General features: G+C 20.8%; 7 protein-coding genes across 14 annotated transcripts; 3 read left to right on the top strand and 4 right to left on the bottom strand.

The window, feature by feature from the left end:
• The first annotated feature begins 260 nt into the window (after positions 1-260).
• On the top strand, positions 261-1,561 carry Sbat (LSMD1 domain-containing protein Sbat). The gene is made up of 2 exons (XM_003698461.4): positions 261-722; positions 1,171-1,561. Exons 1-2 carry the CDS (start codon positions 663-665, stop codon positions 1,420-1,422), a joined length of 312 nt encoding a protein of 103 aa, XP_003698509.1. The 5' UTR covers positions 261-662; the 3' UTR covers positions 1,423-1,561.
• On the bottom strand, positions 1,472-2,949 carry LOC100872270 (uncharacterized). Of its 4 annotated transcripts, none has more exons than XM_086917203.1 (6): positions 2,861-2,949; positions 2,558-2,656; positions 2,271-2,473; positions 2,055-2,178; positions 1,779-1,980; positions 1,472-1,712 (listed from the first exon to the last, which is right to left on the bottom strand). In XM_086917203.1, the coding sequence occupies exons 2-6, from the start codon at positions 2,609-2,611 to the stop codon at positions 1,657-1,659; spliced, it is 639 nt and encodes a 212-aa protein (XP_086773329.1). In that variant the 5' UTR covers positions 2,612-2,656; positions 2,861-2,949; the 3' UTR covers positions 1,472-1,656. The 4 variants fall into 4 exon arrangements, with proteins under 4 accessions (XP_086773329.1, XP_086773331.1, XP_086773332.1 ...); XM_086917205.1 differs by having other exon boundaries at positions 2,558-2,633; positions 2,861-2,937; XM_086917206.1 differs by having other exon boundaries at positions 2,558-2,633; positions 2,880-2,934.
• A 115-nt stretch (positions 2,950-3,064) lies between these two features.
• On the bottom strand, positions 3,065-8,803 carry Grp170 (hypoxia up-regulated Grp170 co-chaperone protein). 4 transcript variants are annotated; one of them, XM_086917201.1, is made up of 10 exons: positions 8,641-8,803; positions 8,021-8,158; positions 6,972-7,932; positions 6,611-6,873; positions 6,361-6,494; positions 6,054-6,292; positions 5,365-5,656; positions 4,841-5,270; positions 4,345-4,764; positions 3,252-4,273 (listed from the first exon to the last, which is right to left on the bottom strand). In XM_086917201.1, exons 2-9 carry the CDS (start codon positions 8,156-8,158, stop codon positions 4,363-4,365), a joined length of 2,859 nt encoding a protein of 952 aa, XP_086773327.1. In that variant the 5' UTR covers positions 8,641-8,803; the 3' UTR covers positions 3,252-4,273; positions 4,345-4,362. The 4 variants fall into 4 exon arrangements, with proteins under 4 accessions (XP_003698495.1, XP_012348901.1, XP_086773327.1 ...); XM_086917202.1 differs by having other exon boundaries at positions 6,099-6,292; XM_003698447.4 differs by having other exon boundaries at positions 3,065-4,764.
• A 648-nt stretch (positions 8,804-9,451) lies between these two features.
• On the bottom strand, positions 9,452-11,095 carry LOC100868937 (transmembrane protein 50A). The gene is made up of 4 exons (XM_031919816.2): positions 10,382-11,095; positions 10,036-10,142; positions 9,798-9,958; positions 9,452-9,703 (listed from the first exon to the last, which is right to left on the bottom strand). Exons 1-4 carry the CDS (start codon positions 10,478-10,480, stop codon positions 9,603-9,605), a joined length of 468 nt encoding a protein of 155 aa, XP_031775676.2. The 5' UTR covers positions 10,481-11,095; the 3' UTR covers positions 9,452-9,602.
• Zfrp8 (Zinc finger protein RP-8) lies at positions 10,580-12,424 on the top strand. Of its 2 annotated transcripts, XM_086917199.1 has the most exons (5): positions 10,673-11,113; positions 11,252-11,335; positions 11,465-11,882; positions 11,962-12,064; positions 12,152-12,424. In XM_086917199.1, exons 1-5 carry the CDS (start codon positions 10,972-10,974, stop codon positions 12,332-12,334), a joined length of 930 nt encoding a protein of 309 aa, XP_086773325.1. In that variant the 5' UTR covers positions 10,673-10,971; the 3' UTR covers positions 12,335-12,424. The 2 variants fall into 2 exon arrangements, with proteins under 2 accessions (XP_003698502.3, XP_086773325.1); XM_003698454.3 differs by having other exon boundaries at positions 10,580-11,335.
• A 1,071-nt stretch (positions 12,425-13,495) lies between these two features.
• LOC100868355 (stromal cell-derived factor 2) lies at positions 13,496-16,786 on the top strand. The gene is made up of 5 exons (XM_003698451.4): positions 13,496-13,697; positions 14,152-15,230; positions 15,604-15,799; positions 15,868-16,092; positions 16,173-16,786. The coding sequence occupies exons 2-5, from the start codon at positions 15,155-15,157 to the stop codon at positions 16,339-16,341; spliced, it is 666 nt and encodes a 221-aa protein (XP_003698499.1). The 5' UTR covers positions 13,496-13,697; positions 14,152-15,154; the 3' UTR covers positions 16,342-16,786.
• On the bottom strand, positions 16,600-17,854 carry LOC147656093 (uncharacterized). Its single transcript, XM_086917200.1, has one exon. The coding sequence runs from the start codon at positions 17,743-17,745 to the stop codon at positions 16,936-16,938; it is 810 nt and encodes a 269-aa protein (XP_086773326.1). The 5' UTR covers positions 17,746-17,854; the 3' UTR covers positions 16,600-16,935.
• Positions 17,855-18,475: the final 621 nt, after the last annotated feature.

Below are 18,475 nucleotides of genomic sequence, written 5' to 3'. Positions count from 1 at the left end.
TAAAAATATTTGTTTGAGAAATATCATAAATGAATTTGTATAATATGTAAATCTATATATAAATATTTCAAAAAAAACTTATAAAAGTATTAAATTAGAAAAAAAGAATTTCTTAAAAGAAAAAAGAAAATAAAAATATGTAATATATAAAATTACAAAAATATTATAAATATTTTATATATAAAAATATATTATAATATGTATAAAATTAATATACATATATATATATATATATATATATTATATATATATATATATATATATATGTAATATGTTTATATAGTTTATATATAAATATTCAGATGCTAAAAATTATATCGATTGTTATATCGAAGTTTGGTTTCATTTATATGTAAAATTTTATACATGTAATGTAAAGACGAGTAAAAATTATAAATGACTCTTTAATTTCTGTGATAAGAAAAAACATTACATAAGAAATCTATTTTACATTTCGTCTGTGGTATTAATTTAAAGTGAACTGTTTACATTGCGAAAAAATTATCCTCGGATTAATTTAAATTGTAAATGTATTTTTATGAAATTTACAAAAATATATATTTTAAGAACAATTAAGAACAATTTCATAAAGTGCATATAATGATAAATTAAATTAATATTTTTTTTATTTAAAACGATATTTAAATATCAACAAAGCAGACATGAAAGAAGGACACAACGTGTCCAATATAAACGATGATTATATTCATGAAAATGGAGAGGTAATTTTATAACACTATATATTTTATATAATGGTTTATAGTATTATTATTATTGAAAATATTTTTATAATATTATTTATAATAATATACACTTTATGTAAGAGGTTAAGTACGTGTTCAATAAAAAAATATTTAACCTTTTAACTATGTTTAAAATTTTGTTTCAATAGTGTGATTTTACACTTTTATAATTTATAATTTCATTATATTTTTTAATTCAAGAAATTGTATTATAACTTATGTATGTCGTACATTATATATTTTATATACAATATTGTTTGATATAAATAAAAAATAAATCATAATATAATGAAAATATAGTTAAGAGGTCAATATTTGTGAAATATTTATATAAAAATATATTTATACAAATATATAATTTGAATTAATAATTATTAATAACAGAGCATTTTAAATTAGCGTAAGTTTACTTATGTAATTGTAATAGGCTGTAAATACGGTTAATACAGAGGAATCTCCAGCAAAGCAGAAATTGCGTGGATGGCTAAATCGAAATTTAAGAATAAAAATGACAGATGGCCGTGTTTTAATAGGTGCATTCTTATGTACTGATCGTGATGCCAATGTGATTTTAGGATCATGTTCAGAATTTCTATCAGAGGACCATACAGAAGCAAGAACTCTTGGTTTAGTAATGATACCTGGTAGACATATTGTAACAATACACCTTGATGCTTGAGCAACTGTGTTTGTTTGAAATTGAACTATATAGAAGTTATTATCTTTCATTTTCTTGAATTATAATATTATAATTTTATTTCTGTATTTTTTAAAATTTATATACATAATAATATGAACTAGATTTCAAAAAAATGAAATATATGAGTAATTTATTTTTAACATGTTATTTTTGTTTATTGTATAAAATCTTAAACATAAATTTTAAATCATAAACAAAAAATATTTTACTATATTAAGTTAATTCATTAATTTTTACTTTATCTGCAGACTTGGTATCTGTTTTATTAGCTATAAAAAGAATAAAATTAAATTAAAAAGAATTATATCTATTACTATTAATTCCATTATACTTACAATTTTTAATGCATTCTTTTTGCACATTACAATATTCTTGTTCAAGTACCATAATATGATTAATTTCTTTCTTTATGTTTCTTAGTGCATCATCTATTCTTTGAGTAAGAGTGAAAGATAAATTATCCATTCCAGACAAATAACTTATTTCTGAAACAGCTACTGCCATTTTATGCACATATTCAATATATCCTGTCAACTTCTACAAAAATATATTAAATATATTTTTTAATAGATCTAATAAAACTAATATAAATTTATTTTATTTCTTCTTACAGTTAAGATTTCTTTTTTACTTTGTACTTTTGATCTAAGTTCAACTATCATATCCCAATGTGTATCATTAACATTTAATTCTAAAGTTTCTCTTGAAAGAGAAATTAATTCGTTTAATAATGCCCTAAAAAATATTTTTGTATAATTTTGATGATATGATAAATTTATTATCATATTATATCTATTAAATAATTCTTCAATTTTTATGAGACATACTTATATTCATTACTTGCTTTCATTATTGCTGTATATGCAACAGTTAGCGATTGCGTTGCACTATTAACAGCATCTATAGTTGATTGTTGAATCATATATTCAGGAGTTAATTTTTTTATATCAATTGGTTCAAATTGTAATTTATCATCTGCTGTTGGTTTGTTAGTTTCTGGTTGATTTATATATGTAGAACTTGTAGCATACTAAACAATAGAAAAAAGTATTAAAAAAGATAAAATATAAAAAAATTTCCAAAATTATTTATTAAATAACATTCAGAATGTTACCAGAATAGGTCCAACTCTTTTCAATAATAATTGAAAAAATTGACGTAACGACATGATTTTTAATAAATAAACGTCCCTAGAAAAAATTAATTCTGGAAGCTAAAAATCGAAATTATTCATTTTTTTAAATAAAATCATTAAAAACGGGGTTAAGTTGCATGTTTCATAATTATTCTGAATAACACAAGTCAAAGAGCGATTAATAAATCACAGAAAATTAATTTTTGATTTACATATTCAATATTGTAAGATATTTTATTTTTATATATCAAAATACATCAAGAAATGAAGAAGTTAATATACCAAAACAACTTGTATTTACTCGTGAACTTTTTTGTAATATTTTCTCGCGACTGTGGAACGATCTAGCGACACAATGCGAAATCAAATGTAGCTTTTAAACTATAATATGATCCTTTTAGATATTAGTATTTTTCTATAATCACATCTAAAAATTAATAATAAATTTTTCTTTTTTCGAAATATATTAGTAATAATAATATTGAATAAAATATTTCAGAATTTTTTATTTTAATTGTCATAAATAATGTAAAGTTTATTACATTTATATAATATAATGTTTAATCTTAAATTTCACAAAATTTAAAATATCGAAATTTTTTAATGTATTAAGGAATAAAAATAAATCATATATCAATAATAATTATTTTCAAATTATATAAAAATAAATAAATAATTATAAATTATTTTATTTGACATTGCATATAATTGCAGGAAGACTTTGCATATCTGTATTTTCTTACAATTATCAAATTTAATATAAAATGTGCTAATAAAATAATATTAATTTTTTTTGTTTGTTCATTGATATCCTACATTGTTTTATTCGCTAAAATAATAATTTATGTAAATTAGATTCATTTGCATTTAATTTAGAGAAATTTTTAAGAGAAAAAATTATTTTGCATATAAAATGCATTTTTTTTAAACAAATAACATTATAATATGGATTCACCTCACTTAATATAATTCATGACATCAAATTACATGTATTTGATTATATAATTAAATATTTAATTATAAAAAATTATATTATAAATGCAGTGAGGCATGTGCATGTATCATATATGTATAAGATGCTATAAAGTTAGGCGTTTCATGGCTAGGATTAATTAATGAGGAATGTAAAAAATAGTGACTGTGAAACATTAAATATTTTTAGAAAAATTGTTCCATATGTATGTAAGTGTAATTATAATGCTTGATGTAAATATAGAAAATCAGTTTTAAGTTATAGCATAGAGCATATCTAAGAATAAAATATGAAAAGTATCACAATTAAACATTATATTCATAGTAGATAAATCCGACCAAATAATATTATATATATATATAATTTGTTAAATAATGACTTCATTCTGATAATTTATTCATTTAATAAAAGTATTTAATAATAATTGTTTAAAACTATTATTGTTCAAATTTACTACTTGGCACTTAAAAAATGATTTTTTTTATATAATGGTCGGGTTTTTTTTTTTTTTTTTTTTTTTTTTTTGTATGCAAAACGTCACGAAATAATACTCTTATTTTTTTGTATGAAAAATGAATTAAATATTTCTTATTAATTTTATACAAATATATAAAATTGAATAAAATAACATAATATTCAGATTTGCAAAATAATTCATCCAGCCAAAATGACACAATTTTTTAAATTTCATTTAGATTTCTAAATGCATTCATAAATCTGTCCTATAACATAACAAATTCTTTAACTATTATATAAATAACCGAGATACTACTCAATAATAAAAATCACACACTTTTAGATAAATCTTTTTTTAAAGTTCTTGATGTATTTCTTCTTGAGTACTTTTATGAACAATCTTAGGTTCATTATTTTTTGATGAGTCCATTGATTCCGTTGATTTTTCTGAATCTAATGATTTTTCATTTTGTACTTCTGCACTTTTAGGATTTTCATTTTGAAGGTTTTCCGTCTCAGATTCAGGCTTAGAATCTGATTCTGGCTCTTCCTTTGAATTTGTTGTAGTTTCATTTATATTCTCTGTATGATTTGTAGTAGATTCTTGTTTTGGTCTCCATATTTTTGCTTTATTAATAAGATAATTCACTTCCCTATCAAGTAATGCCATTTTATTTACAATATCACGAACTTTATATTTCACAGGTTCATATAAAGCTGTCTCAGTAAAAGATTTAACAATTGTATCATAGTATTCCTATAAAAATAATTATAACAATATTTTTTATAAATATTTTATTATTAATAATAAATAATATAATAAAATAATTTACCTGGGTTTCATTAATTACTTTTTCTAATGTTTCTATTTCAATTTGAGTAAAAATTTCGCTAGATAAACTTAAATTACGCATATTATTTAAAAACGTTGTGCTTGCATTTAACATAGATGTCATGCCTTTTAATGCTTCTGGGCGCTCTCTGTGTTCATAAACACGTTCATACACATCATTAGTAAGTTTCTGAAGATATGATAATTTTTCTTCATATATTTCAGCAGTTACACTGAATCCATCTTCATATAGCCATTCAGAAATTTCAGAACATGCTTTTAAAATGCTTTCTGCTTCTTGAGATGTAGCAACAACAGCATATTCTTCGGATTCTAATTTTTGTTGAGCATCAATTATAAATGTTTCTAAATTATTCAAAGCTGTTTCACGTTTTGTTTTTTCGAAATCATATACATCCAAACGATGCAATCTAAAATGATTATGACAAGGTTTAAATTAATAGTTAATAAAAAATATGTAAAACATATTCTACATAAAGTTATCATGCAATTATTCATATTCACTTTGCTAGAGATTCAACAAGTTTATCTCCAGAAAGAATTTGTGATCCTAATTTGATTTCATCAGCTTTAATAGGTTCTTTAATTGTTACAATTGTAGCCTTTTTTTCTTTTTCTTTTTCTATTTTTTCAGTTTTATTTACTATTTTATTATCCTCTGTAATCATACTATCATTTTTCTTTTTCATTTTATCTTCTGTCTCCTTTTGTAATTCAGAATATTCAGATTCTTCGTGAACTGGTTTTATATCTTCTTTTAATGGTTCTTCTGATTTTCCTTCTTTGTCTTCTAATCCTACATTTTTTAAATATATTTATCTTAATATTTCATTTATATTTTTAAAGAAATTAATAAAATAAAATTATATAAAATATAATTATACTTGTTTTGCGTAATTTTGTAAAAAAAAATTATAGCTGACAATTTAAATTTATTTTTAAAATATATTTTATGTTTCTTTGTGTCATCTAAAATATTTTACAAATGCTTGCAAAAAATGGTTGTATATTTAAAAAAAATTATTCTAATGATTCATTTTTTCAACTAAAGTGCTGAATTGTTGAATTCTTACATATTTATCAACAAAAAAGAGAATAATTATTATAAAATAAATATTAATAGCAATTATTATAAATTAGATAATAGTAATTAGTTAAATAGTAGCATTTTTTGCAATGCATTCTACGCAAACCTGCAAAAAGTTTACTAATAGTTGAACCAAGTATTGAAAAAGTACTCTCTTCTTCATCAGGAGCTAAACTTGATTTTTCCGATACTAATTCTACATTCACCAAATTCAATATGCCACTCTCATCCATAGCAAAGTGTGCTTTAATGCCTTTATTTTCTGCTCCATCTTTAAGATGTTTATCTAAAGCTTCAGTAATACCAGATAAAGTTATTGTAGATAGATTGAAATTACCGATAGCACTAAAATTAAAACACTATAATAAATAAACATAAAAATATTTTAAACAATAACTATTAAATATACATACGCTATTTCATTAAATGGTAAATAGTCTAATTCAGCATAATTAATATGAAATTGAAAATTTTCTGTATATTTATTAAATGTAATAATTTTCTTCTGTGGGTAAGGATTCATTTTATTAAATAATGATTTTTTTACCTAAAAAATATCATTTTCTGTATTCAATTTTGATAAAAAAATTTAAAAAAATAACAAAAAGAAAAAAAATAACAATATACACAATATACAAATATACAAATACATAAAAATCTTACTTGTTTTATTCTATTATTAACTGTTCTATCAAAAACAATATGAATGGGAAACAATACAGCATCTTTAGTAACAAATTTTTTTACTTTAAATCCTTTACTAAGATCTGCAGCTTTATACACTGCTCCTAATACAGCTGCTTCATCTGTATTAATGTTTTTAGACAATTCAACTGTTAAATATTGACTTAGATGTTCTTGTATCTTTGGCATTCTAGTAGCAGCTCCCACTAATACAACTTGAGATATAGCATCCATTGTTAAACCTATAAAATTTACATTAATTTATGATATAATAAATATATTTTAATTTAATTCATTTCAATATACCTGATGTTTTATTTATTAATTTATTTCAATATACCTGATGTTTTTAAAGCAATTTTAATAGGATTTGCTACTCGCTCAAATAAATCAGTACAAAGTTGTTCTAGTTTTTCTCTGGTAACTTGTAATCTAAAGTCAACTTCATCTATTAATCCTTCAATTTGGGCAAAATGATCTGTATTTGCACTTAATACATTCTTAACACGACCAGCTTCTTTAAAAAGTTTTGCCATTGCCCTTACATTGCTAAATACAGAATTTTTTGTTTTATTCAAAGCATCAAATTCTTTTGCTAAATAATGTTGCAATCTAATTTGCACTTCTAATCCTCCCAAAGTACGATCATAACCCACACCCAAAATGGTAACATGTGGATTAGTTTCAATAAATCCCTTTTCCTTTGTTTTTATATTTTGATAACTGACAATTGTTGCAGTTGTACTGCTAGCTCCCATATCATAGAACATTACATAATGTGCAGTGTCATTTATTTCTTTACTGCGAAAAATTCCATAATTTAATGCAACTGCAGTATAATCATTAATAAGTTGTAAAACTTTAATTCCTGCAAGATCTGCAGCTTGCATAAGAGCTGTCCTTTCAATTTGATTGAAAAATCCTGGAACAGTTATTACTGCTTCGCTTATCTTTTGACCAGCTGAATTTTCTGCAAATTCTTTTCCTTTATGCAAAATTTGTGCAAGTAATTCTTCTGGAGTATATGTGATATTCTCATCTAACCTAAATGTAATTGTTTTACGTTCTTCATCAGATATAATATCATAATATGGAAATCTTTTTTTATAAAGTTCTACTATAGGATTATCTATATATTTTCCTAAAAGATCTAGAATATAAGAAAAACTATTTTGAGGTGATCTAATTCCCACTACTTGAGCATCTTCTCCAAAACTTCTTTCTCCATTTCTAAATGCAATTGTAACTGGTGTTTTTCTTTTTGATTCTTTATTCAAAGCTATTTCCATAGGAACACCAGGCTATATAAATCATTAATAAATAATATTAATAAAATTTATGAATAATAAAATACATTAATAGTTTAATAATAAAATGAAGTTTACTTACCGAAACAATAGCAACTTTCATTGATTCACTACCTATATCAATACTCATAACAGCAATGCCATTGCTATGGTCAATAAAAGTTACAATAGTAATCAATAATAACCAAATAATGGACATATTTATTCCACTTGGTTTCATCTATAATTTAAAACATATAAAAATATATATGTTATATTTAAATTTAATTTTTAAAAATATTTATTAAATATTATTAAATACATTATTAAATATTTATTAAATAACTCATAAAATGTTTTTAGATAGTAAAAGAATAATATTTAATAAATATTTTTCATAATTAAAAAAATTTTAAACAAAAAAACATAAGCTCATTTAAAAAAGAAAAATTAAATTTTCTATAAAGAAACTCAAATTATAATGTTGAATAGTACATAAATCTAAAAAAATTTTTAAATAAATATAATAAACATGAAATTATTGCAAATATTATAAGTAGAAAGAAATCTATAAAACAATTTATAAGAAAATTATATATAAATCTTACATAAAACAAATTATATGAAAGATAATATTTCAATTACACGAGAACTTCTGTAAAACTGTCAAATTTGGTTATGGTAACCAGAAATTAAGAAAAAATCTCAAAGAACTTTACTCACTTTTTCGTCTTTTTTTAAAAATATTAGTCTGACGACAAAAGAACTACTGTCCTTAAACCATTAGACATAGGTACACGTACGTTCCAATTTGTTTAAAGCAAGAAAAATAACGTACACCTTCTGCATCAAACTGAACAAGAAGCATGTGTTTGTGTGGCACAACGGGATTGGTAAAGTAAGATGGAAGAAAACGATCATATTGGTCCGCGCTGGCAAATCAAAACGAATAAGCCACTGTTCTATCCCCACTTTATTATAATATAGATAATTTCGAAAAATCAAAATTTTACAAAAAGATATTTTATTTTATTTTCTATAGTTATTAATTCTAGTAATTAAAATATATTTACTATATCAAATAATCACTTTTATTTTTATTTTATTTTTTAATAATAAAAAAATAGAAATGAATAATAAGCAAAAAGAAGCTAATAAATAAATGTAATTACAATTTATTTAATCAATTAAAATATATTTAATTTTCAGTCGATTAAAATTTTACATCAATAAATGCAAAATTTGTTACATACAATTACATTATTAATTATATTAATGTTTGAAATAAAAATGATATTTATATATGGATATTTATTAAAAACAAAAATCTTAAATTTTAGCTCCATTCATCTTAAATCTTGTAATAAAAAGCTATTATAAAAAAATTATTATTTTATTAAGCAAATTATCTCTTTATTATATTTTAATATTATAATATTTATAATAATTATTTAGAAATAATTTGCTATGAATGATTAGTATGAGTAAACATTTAAATAACTACTTATATGTAAATAAATAAAAACAAAAAGAGTTTACAATTTTATAATGAACTAATATAATTCACAGTACAATGTGTGTAAGTATTTGTTCCTCAATAAATGTTCTATTTGAAAATAAAATAGAACAAAAAACTTATGCACAAATATGTAAAAATGCTTGTAATGTACAAATGTTGAATAATCTCATAGTTCTTCTGATCGTCCAAATTTATAAGTAAGAGATCCCAAAAAAATAAATACATTTTGTAAAAAGAGACCTACACCAGGCCAATGATGTTGAGCTCCTAAAAAATTAAATTAATATTATTAAGATGATAATCATATTTTTATTAATCATAAATGATGTATATTATTATTAATTATAAATAATATGCAAACCTGCAGCTACAAAATCTGCAAATAAAATCCAACAAGCTGCAATAACTGCAGCAAATCCCATTACAAATCCGACAAATAACCAACCTCTTGCACCTCTAGCTCCAAGATAACCACCATTAAGTGCATCACCTCTCATTTGTGCATTCGTTACAGAATTTATCCTAAATTAAATAATTATTTTCAATTATCGCATATTGATGTCAAAAATATTATATGATAAACATGAACATTTTCTTACATAAATAAAGATATAGTTCCAAATATTCCACATACATGATATGCCTTTGCCATTTCATTAGGATACTTTGCATGAGCATCAATAATAAACCACCATCCTACAAAAAACTGCAAATTGCAAAAAAAGAATAATTATTTTATAATAAATCATTTGTAAAGACAAATAAAATTATAATAAGAAAAAAACATATATTTTAATTATTATATTAAAGTGTACTTATTTAAAAATTGTATAAAAATAATATTATTACAAATAAGTAACAAAAATTGATGTTTTAGAAATAATTAAATTAAAAATATATTGTACTGTCAATTTCATTTAGAATAATATAAACTTCAATGTTTACCAATGTTCCGGCGAACATAGACACCAATACATTTCGTTTGTTGCCTATTTCGAACCATACGCATGTTGAAGATTGTAAACTTTCCAAAAAAGATGTCATTTCTCAAAATTCACAATAAAATAGCTCAGAAATCTAATGTTACGATTAAATGGGTAACCTAAATAACAAGTATCAATCACCAAATCATCACACAAATATATATATATATATATATAAGCATGGAAAAACTACAATTCACGAAAATTATTCTTGAGATTGTAAACTTCCTTTAATAATAAAAATTTTTTCTATTATATTCACGGTGATATTATGAAGTATTCTATCTTATAAATTTATATGTAATTTTTTTTTAAATAAAATTATATTGTTAAAAAGTATAATAAAAATATGAAGTATTTTTTTTTCTTTTTTATATAGTGTTATAATTCTAGTAACATTTTCTTAAGTTATATGATATGGCATAAAAAATAAAAAGATAGAATTAACACGTGTTCATAATATGTATTTAAACTATCATCAAAATAAATATCTTTATAAATATTTTCAATAAATTAAATAAATCTTATAATTATATTAAATAAATCTATAAAATGACATTGGATTTAGGTTTTGTGGAGAAGTGTGAGTCTTGGCAAGTAGAAAGTAGATTTTTTCCAAGTAAAGTCGGTGGTAAACCAGCTTGGCTTAATTTAAGAGATATACCTGGAGAAAAAGATTTTCATTGTGAATATTGTAAAGAACCTTGTATTTTTTTATGTCAAATTTATGCACCATATGAAGATAATGAATATGCTTTTCATCGAACGATTTTTATTTTTATATGCAAAAAAATGGAATGTTGTAAATTAAATAAAAATGGAAATTTAAAAGTATTTCGTTCTCAATTACCAAGAATAAATGAATTTTATTCACCTGAACCTCCAATAGAACAAAGTAACTGGAGAACTGACATTAGTATGTATGTTAAAAACAATTATAATAAATTTTATTAATGATTATTTAATGATTATTATTATGATTATTAACAATTTTAAATGATTGAAACATTACAAGAATAATAAAAAATAACTTGAGTGATTTTAGGTATAAATAAATGGGTAAAAACATGTTATACTTGTGGAATATTAGCACCTAATCATTGTTCTAAATGTAAAATTGTAAATTATTGTTGTCGAGCTCATCAAATTTATGATTGGAAACATGGACATAAAGAGATTTGTGATGGTAATCAAAAAATAGTAAAAATGAATAAACTTTTATTTCCTGAATATGAAATAGTTATAGAAAGAGAAGATAAAGAAGATCCAAATAATTCAAATGATTTGATTAAAGAAGAAGAAGAAATTAAAAAATATGAAACAATGATACAAAAAAATGAAGCAGGAATTTTTCAAAATGAAGATGTACAAAATGAATTGCTAAATATGGCTAATGGACAGGAAGATGAAACATTTTCTAAATTTCTTTCAACTATTAAAAAATATCCAGATCAAATATTAAGGTTTTCATATTTCTTTTTCTTGCTTTGTATTTCTTGATTATTACATTATTTATATATAATAAATTTTATCTATTTGTAGATATGACAGAGGAGGCAATATTTTATATATTTCAGGATCTAGTAAAATTAATGAAGTACCAAAATGTTTAGAATGTAATGGAGAAAGACAATTTGAATTTCAGGTGAAATAAAAAATATATTTTATTTTTATAATATAAAAATTTCTGTATAAAAAATTTTGATATAATTAATAAGATTATTCTTTATAGATTATGCCTCAATTATTAAATTTCTTAGATTTTGAAAATACATTAAAATGTATTGATTGGGGTATTTTAGCAATATTTACATGTATAAAATCATGTATGCCTAAAAATGGATATAGCTTAGAATATGTATGGAAACAAGACATTATGGAAAGTAATCTTAATGAAAAATATTCAAGAGAATAATTAAATTATACGTACAACAAAGTAAAAAAATTTATGAATATTTTATAAAATAATTTTAATTATTCAAAATATATGATTATTTTAATAACATTTTAATTTCTATATTCTATATTATTATTTCAAATATTACCAACTAATCTAAAAAAATTTAAATATCCCTAAAAATTAAGTTGTATTTCAGTAATTTATGTAATAAAATTAAAAAAAAATTTTAAATATTATAAAAATAATTAGTAACAAAATAATATAACTAATGAAAAACAAATATTGTCAACAATATATTGTCAACAAATATAGATTATTATTAATATTAGAAATATTCAATAATATTTGTAGAATATATAATATTATTGTTGTGAAAAAATTAATATGTAGAAAAAATATACGAATATTATTTCATATAATTAAGGCTATAACTCTAAACTATACAATAAAATTTCAAAGGTAAAATTAAATGCTTTTTAATGATGTATCATTATTCATATATTTCATTCAGAAATTTTACATTTAAATAAAGTACATAGTGTACTTATCTTTAAAAATATCTTAATAATAATTATATATAATAATTAATTACTTTTATAATAAAATGCATTAAAATATAATTATATTCCTAAAATTCCTTAATTTATTAAATATATTTTTTAGTACATAATAGTATATATGCAAAATATTAACTTACTGTTTCAAAATTTTACTTTTTTCATAGAATTAAAAATAAATAATTAGATTATATTAAAAAATAGTTATTTAATAAGACATTAATACATGCATTAACTTAACATAAATAACTTAAAATACCAATAGTAAAGAGTAAAATAAAATTTGTAAATATTAATTACAATTAATAAATTAAATCTATTAAATATTTTCTAATAATTTTTTAATAATTTCATATGAAAAAATAAAAAAAAATACATTATGCATTTATGAATCTATTATATAAATTCTTTTCTTAATTTAATTTATCAATGTTCATTCAGCATGATTCTTATATTTATTTATTATTTTTCATATTATTATAACCTATTAATTATTATAATTTTAAATATATTACCATTAATAATAATTTTATATAAAAATATAATATAAAAATAATGTTGTAAATATATCTTTATGTTACTATATGTGAAAAGTATATGATATATTATAGATAAAAATATAGTTTGAATTAACTATACTGATTAACGTAGTTCAATTGAGTACCTCTATACGGAAGTGACAGGAATTGCGATTGGTAGGGTAGCGTTATTTTATTACGTGTCATATACGCAAATCTTTTCTCTATTGCTTGAGAATTCCAAAAACGAGTTTTTGGGAAGTTTTTTAATATTTGATTATCTTAATTATATACATATTAAAGGTATTAAAATTTATATTTTTATTTAAACAGAATAAAATACAAGTTTATTATTTTGGTTTATTATTATAAAGCGCGTGTATGTTAATAACATTTTTAAAACTGTCATAAACATATGTAATATAAATATGTTTAATTTACTTTATTATTTTTAAAAAATAAATTCAATAATACGAAAGAATATTTTAAAGAAATAATAAATATTAAATTTATAAGAATCAACATTTTAGATAATATATTAATAGTAACATAAGGATTTTGACTCAAATGATAGAAAATTATATATGTTAAAAAATTTCATCAATAATATTTTTTGAGCACTTGGAAACTTTTTTATTGATATTCTATCTATAATTTTATAATTTCAATTGCAACACTTTTATATTAACACATGTAAAAAAAAAAATAATAAATTCATTTCAATATTTTTTCATTAACATGTATATTTTTTTTTTAGCAGGAAGATGCGTCAATTAAAGGGAAAAACAAAAGAAACAAATAAACAGAAGAAAGAGAGGAAAAAGGAATTTTTGGAAAATAAACAACGTGTTTTTACAGTTGTGTTACCAACTATTGCTGCAATATTTGTTATAATAGCAGCATATGTTTATGTTAAAACCCGTCCGAAAGTTGTTGAGTATTAATTGGCGTGTGTTCATTATTAATCATTAAAATACAATACCAATGTATTTCAAGAATGCTTGGACAGTTCCTTGATACATTTGTACAATTAAATAAGAATTATTTAAATAAGAAAGCAGATTTGAATGCTGCTCATATGATATTTCATTCCTATCATTCAATAATCAAATATAAACATTGTGCATTAATTATATGACTTTTACAAAATATTTTTCATGCTAAAATACAATATTGGGATATATATATATATCAATTAAGAGAATATAATTAAGACATTTTTATTATATAAATAGAAAAAAAAGTACTTGTGCTATTATTAAAAAAATTTGCCTAAAAAATAGTTTCTAAATTTATAAATTAAATTGCTGTTTATTATATTTTTCAAATGTAACTTTATAAAATGTTAATCAAATTATTCCAACATATGATTCCAAGAATGTTGTTGCAATTTTAGCATAATACAAATTTTTTTCATATGAATTATTTTATATAATTCTATGAAATATCTAGTAGCTTTATTATTCTTTGAAAGAAAAATAAAAAAAATAATATTTTATAAAATATTTGCATAATAAACATGAATATAAAATAATTTTAATATGTTTCTATTATTTTCAAAATTATTTAAATTAAATGAATATTAGTTATATTTATTACCATTAGTAAACAATGAATGTTCAATCGAGAACCGAAAAATTGAGAACCCCTGAACACGTTACACCAATAGAAATTAAACACGAACATGGATATGTTTATGTACGTGTATTGAACTTTCAGTTTCTATTTCTCTATAGATTGAATACTTTATTATTTTAAAAATGAGAGAAAAGTTCGTTTATTTTTCATTTATGATTTCATTCGTAATATTTTTACTTTGGACGAGTCCTGTGAAAGGTATATTAATATATTTATTTTTATGAAACATTAAAATTATATGTAATAGTGTATATATTTTGAAATATTAATTTTTTTTTTTGATTAAGTTACTAAACTATCATATTTCAAAAATTTTATAAAATCTTCATTTGAAAAAGATTTCATTATAGAATACTTTATAAATCTTTAATCATTTAGTTAACCTATTTTCATTTAAAATAATTAAAAAATTGAATTTCTCTTTTAAAGCTAATCATTTTAATAAATATTATTTTAATATATGTTTCTAAAAATTTATAATTCTAAGAATTTGTATAATTTAATTGTATATTTTTAAACTTCAAACATTTTAATTTAATTTAATTAAATAAGAAAGTATGTATGTATACAGCTAAAGGAACACAACATGTGACATGTGGTTCTACATTAAAATTAATGAATATAAATTATAAAGTAAGATTACATTCTCATGATATAAAATATGGAAGTGGTAGTGGTCAACAATCTGTAACAGGAACTTCAGCTAAAGAAGATGGAAATTCTTATTGGCTTGTAAAAGCTGGAACAAAAAAACAATGTACCAGAGGGTATATATTTAATCATATCAATATAGAATAATCATCATCAATATATAATTTTTAAACAATAATTATAGGATACCAATTAAATGTGGAGATATTATAAGATTAGAACATATAGCAACAAAAAAAAATCTACATTCCCATCGTGTCAGTTCACCACTTAGTGGTAAACAAGAAATATCTGCTTATGGAGATAATAAAGGGGAAGGTGATAATGGTGACAATTGGCTTTTAATATGTCAGACTGAATTTTGGAGAAGAGATGAATCAATTATGTTGAAACATGTAGATACAGATACGTGAGTTTTCTATATTTTTGTTATGTGTAAAAAAAATTCCTTAAATATTATATAAAATATCAAATTCTGTTATTTTATAGATATTTAGCAGTAAGTGGAAGAGTTTATGGTAATCCCATTACTGGACAAACTGAAGTGGTAGGCGAATATTCCTCTAGTTCTCCTCATATTGAATGGATGACAACAGAAGGAGTATTTATTCATCCTAATGACTTTAAAGCTCAACATCATATTCATACAGAATTATAAAATAAATTTTTTAGTATAATATAAAATTTTTCTTGATAATAATAATGACAATTATAACAAATGAATTAAAAATTATATAAATATTTTATTAATTTATTTCTTTCCATTATCTTCAGATTAATATCTAATGTTTTATATTTTTATAAAAAAAAAAAATTTATCTTTAAATATCTCTAAGAAAATAATTTTATTAATAATTTTTAAAAAAATTGTATACTATTAAAAAATTATTATTTTCTAGGCAAAATAAAATGAATGTTTCTTATTGTTTTTATAATCTTTATTATATGTGTGAATCTTGTAATAGAAAATATTATAATATATTTATAAAAATTTATGAAGAGTGCAATTATGATTTATAATTCATACAGAAGTATAAATATGTAAATGTATTAGATGTATATGATATTTATTATAATATAATATAATTTACATAATTGAAAAATGTATTTTATTGTATATACATTGTTTATATGAAAAATGCATAAATATATTTTTTTATTTATTAATTGTCTTAATAAATTTCTTTATTTAGTTATATTTATTATTATTATTATTTATGATAATTTTAACTATAATAATCATTTGTTTTTATTATATTTGCTTCAACTCGTATTTCCCATTAAGATCTCTAGTTCCTATGAGACCATTATATGGAAAAATAATATTTGACAGACCATAACTTCCAAAAATTTCTTTCAAAGTTTGTTTTTCTGATATATTTGCATATTTTTGTTTACCTGTCATACAACTATGCAATTTCCATGTTGCATATACCAAACAAATACATAAAATAGAAACTAATATATCAAACATTGTAACAAGTAATATATAAGTATTTTCTTTAGAATATAATAATTTGATAAGAGCAATAGGAAAACAGAAATTTAAAAATATATTGAAGGAATCTGTATCTGTTCTTATTACACGATTAATATTCTCATATAAATATGGTCCAAGAATACATAATGAATATATACATGTTAATGATGTATAAAAACAAAATAAAATGAAATTACCTATATTTTGTCTTAATATACAAGCACCCAAGAAAAAGCAATGATGATCACGAAAATGGAAACATTTTTTACAAAAAATACAATGTTGTGTTGGTTTGCATGTATAATTAATACATTTTTCACAATACCAATATTTATGTTCAGTATTACTTTCTATTTTATTGTGTATTAATAATTTTTTTCCTATTATTTTAACTTCCATAATTGTTGCATTATAACTTATAGCATATACTGAATACCAATTTAAATATACTTGAATACAAAAAAATATGAAAACTGGAGTAAGTTTTTCATTAATATATGTTGTTAAAATAATAACAATTATGCTATATAACAATGTAATGAATGGGCAAATTTTTACAATAATTTGTGGAAATCCTTTCATATTTTTTGTTATATCTTTTATAATACAAGTTTAAATTTAATTAATATTAATATAATTATAATTAAATATATTAAACATATGATTAAGATAAAATATGAACTGTCTTCTTTATTTTTTTTAGTATAAATCCATCATAATTGTATTAATATAATTTTTTCTTTTCCTGTAAAATATATAGGAAAAATAAGGAAAAGTATTACGATTTTCCCTCTTATTTTTTTTAGTTACTTAGTGGTGAAATGAAACAAAATTTTTAATATTTAATATTCTTTTAATATTTATTAATATCACAAATTAGAAAAAAAAATAATTATAAAATTCAATATAAATTGATTTATTTGCTAGAAAAAAAAAATATATATATATATATATTTTTTTTAAATATTTGCAGAAAGAGAAAATAACTAAATTGCATATAGTGCAAAATATTTTCGAATCATAATTTATTATTTGTAATTCTTTGATTTTAATCATATTATAACCTCTTCTATTTCATCGTAAATATTTTATCTGAAAAAATTACCTGTTTCTTTCTTTTAAATAAAAAATATTATAACAATGTTGTAATATATTTAATGTTAATACAATTTGATTATTTTATTTTTTTATATGTTCATAAAATACATTTAATACTTAAATGAATATTGATTTTAAAAACTGTAGAAACTAATACTCAAGAAATATAAAACATTATACTAATTACTTCATAAGATAGAAATGATTAAATGAA

The sequence above is a fragment of the Apis florea genome, unplaced genomic scaffold (assembly GCF_048593485.1).
Source record: "Apis florea isolate Af1SG1 unplaced genomic scaffold, ASM4859348v1 contig_3813_pilon, whole genome shotgun sequence".
NCBI classification, from domain to species: domain Eukaryota; kingdom Metazoa; phylum Arthropoda; class Insecta; order Hymenoptera; family Apidae; genus Apis; species Apis florea.
Note: the sequence above shows the minus strand (reverse complement) of the source record. Positions and strands in the feature narration are given on the sequence as shown.